The sequence below is a fragment of the Cucurbita moschata genome, unplaced genomic scaffold, assembly GCF_002738365.1.
Source record: "Cucurbita moschata cultivar Rifu unplaced genomic scaffold, Cmos_1.0 Cmo_Scf00071, whole genome shotgun sequence".
NCBI classification, from domain to species: domain Eukaryota; kingdom Viridiplantae; phylum Streptophyta; class Magnoliopsida; order Cucurbitales; family Cucurbitaceae; genus Cucurbita; species Cucurbita moschata.
Window position 1 is genome coordinate 333011 of NW_019268587.1, and position 2689 is coordinate 335699.

The following is a 2689-nucleotide window of genomic DNA, read 5'->3' on the forward strand; positions in this document are numbered from 1 at the left end:
TTCCTTTCCTTTTGTATTTACTACACAGGCTAGAAATGCCCACCCCCCTTCTTGTATCAGGCGTCTCGCTTTCATCATCGATATTATTTTTGGGGTGGTACCTGTGGAGGTTCCTTTAAACTTAAAGGTAAGTCCGTTGGGAGGTGTGAATATTACCTCCTTCTTATGGCAGTCTATGCTAGCAAAGTTTTTGGCTAACCAGTCCATTTCTAGTATGACGTCAAAATCCGTCATATCCACTACCTTTAAGTCTATGTGGATGGTTTGTCCAGCTATTACCACTTGTCCGTCCTTTACTCTATTTTTCGTAGCTAAGTCTACCCCTGCGGGGGTACCGACTGACAATGCATGCATTAAGGGTTCTACTACGAACCCTACTTGTTTAACAAATGGTAAAGCAACAAAGGAATGGGTAGAACCTGAATCAAACAATGTCAACGCAAAGTGTCCTAGTATAGAAAGCGTACCTATCACCACGGTGCCAGATGTTCCCACCTCTTTACTGGTCGTTACATATGCCCTGGTCTGTGGGCGGGTTTTTATGGTGGGCTCTCGGATGACCGGTCCTCTAAGGGGTTCCCTTAGATTTTCCGAGCTCTTTGTAGGGCAAGTTCTAGCCACATGACCTACATGACCACAGATATAACACATACCTGAGCTCGCCAAACATCTCCCAACATGTGTTTTCCACAGTTCCGGCACAGGGGCTTCTCCATTACTAGGTATCGGCCTATTGGGGGTGGAGCACGGCCTACTCTGATAACGAGGTCTCTAGGACGGTGGTTGGAATTTTGTGGTATCGACCTCGACAGGGCATTTCCTCCCTGTGACAACCGTTGGCTCCGTTTTCTTTTCCTCTGGGGGTTCCTCTAGGGCCTTGGCCGTCCTTAGGGCCTCTTCATAGGTTTTTGGGTTAAAGGCCTCTAACATGCGGCGGGTTTTCGGGTTCAATCCTAACACAAATTTTTCTGTCTGTTTCTCTTCAGTGTCAGCTAAAGACGGTGCAAACCTTCTCAATCTCATGAAGTCCTGATCGTACTGATCCACCATGCGATCACCTTGGGTTAAGTGGTTAAACTCTTGCTGTTTCTTTATACAGGTTTCCTTTGGGTAATAGTATTTTAGAAAGGCTTTCTTAAAGGTCTCCCACGTTGTAATTCCCCCGCCCAGGTTGATGCTCTGTTTATTATCCGACCACCACACTTCTGCATCTTTTTGTAACACGTATGTCGCACATGCCACCTTATGTTCATCAGGGCATCTCATTGATTCAAAGGTCGTTTCCATGTTTGCGATCCACATCTGAGCCGCTGTGGAATCTTCCTTTGAACTGACAAAAGGACGGGGGTTATACCGCTTAAAATCCTTTAACCAACTCGCACCCCTATTCGGGTGCGGGTTGTTCATCGGTTGGATAGCTACCGCATCCACCGATTGCGGGGCCGCCGCGTTGGCTGGTTGCGTGGCCACCGCATTGGCTAGTTGCATGGCCATTGCCGCGATTTGTTGCGTAGCCAACAACGTGGCCTGTTGTGTGTCTAGCATGGTTTGCATAGTTTTTTTTGGAGGGATTCCAACAGTAACTTTGTGGCGGGGTCTAACCCGGCCTGTGGTGTAGCTTGAGGAGGCGGTGCATATTCAGGAGGGGGTACAGCTTGTGGGGGAGGTGCATATTCAGGAGGTGGTATGGTTTGTGGGGGAGGTGCATATTCAGGAGGTGGTACGGTTTGTGGGGGAGGTGCGTATTTAGGAGGTGGTACAAACGCATATGGGCCGGTAGTCGACCCCTCTTGGGAAGAACTTCTATCGGCATCTCCTCTTCCTCCTCTCCTAATGGGAGGTCGTCCTCTCCCTCTCCTACCTTTTTTAGGTCCTCTGTGCGGCATGGTTCTAGAAACCAAGAAAAGGATTCTAGCTAAGTTTATGATTTACAACATTCCCTACATCCTACCATATAATTCATATGTATAAAAAAAAAAACATAAATATCATAACGTAAAGACATGCATTAAATCAGATCACATCAACACCAGATAACATCAACACCTTTTCATACAGTATCATGTCATGCATCATTTAAAGCCAACTACATTAAATATATCACAAAGGTCAGACATCCCTCATTCTACATAAGGGGTACCTGGCAACGACGGGGCATCGGTAATTGGACTGTGGAACATGTCAAGCCTACTCTGTAAGCTAGTCTACAAGATCTATAACTTGGCTCTGATACCAACTATAACGACTCTAAATTTTACATATTTAATCTAAGGTCATTACTATACCTTAAAATGTGGAATATACATTAAATGGGTCCTGTTAATAAATGCGACTTACTCTCGCCTTTTATTACCTCGTGAAAGAAAAAACAATGATTACAAGGAAAAAGAAGAACATTATTGAAAATAAAGGAAAAACAAAAACCAAATGAATATTTTATTCTACCCTATGGCTTATTACGCAAAAATATTTCCACCTATACTAACCTATGCCAATGATGCAAACCGAATTTAGCCTAGACTACGAGATGGAAAAAAAAAAACCTAACAACTATCCTATGCATGTGCCATGGTCCCGAGGTGTACGATGCCGCCGTCGTCGTCACATGGGTGCCTTGCTCTTATCTGCAAAAGTAAAGTAGCGCGAGGCTTGAGTATTTCTAGAATACTCAGTAAGTGACCCCCTATCG

General features: G+C 44.9%; 1 protein-coding gene across 1 annotated transcript; it reads right to left on the bottom strand.

Annotated features, from left to right (window-relative positions):
- Positions 1-771: 771 nt before the first annotated feature.
- Positions 772-1494, bottom strand: LOC111438100. Its single transcript, XM_023076043.1, has one exon. It carries the CDS (start codon positions 1492-1494, stop codon positions 772-774), a length of 723 nt encoding a protein of 240 aa, XP_022931811.1.
- Between the last annotated feature and the right edge of the window lie 1195 nt (positions 1495-2689).

Coding starts and splice junctions, on each gene's coding strand:
- LOC111438100 (XM_023076043.1), bottom strand. CDS start 1,494: ATGGCCATGCAACTAGCCAATGCGGTGGCCACGCAACCAGCCAACGCG.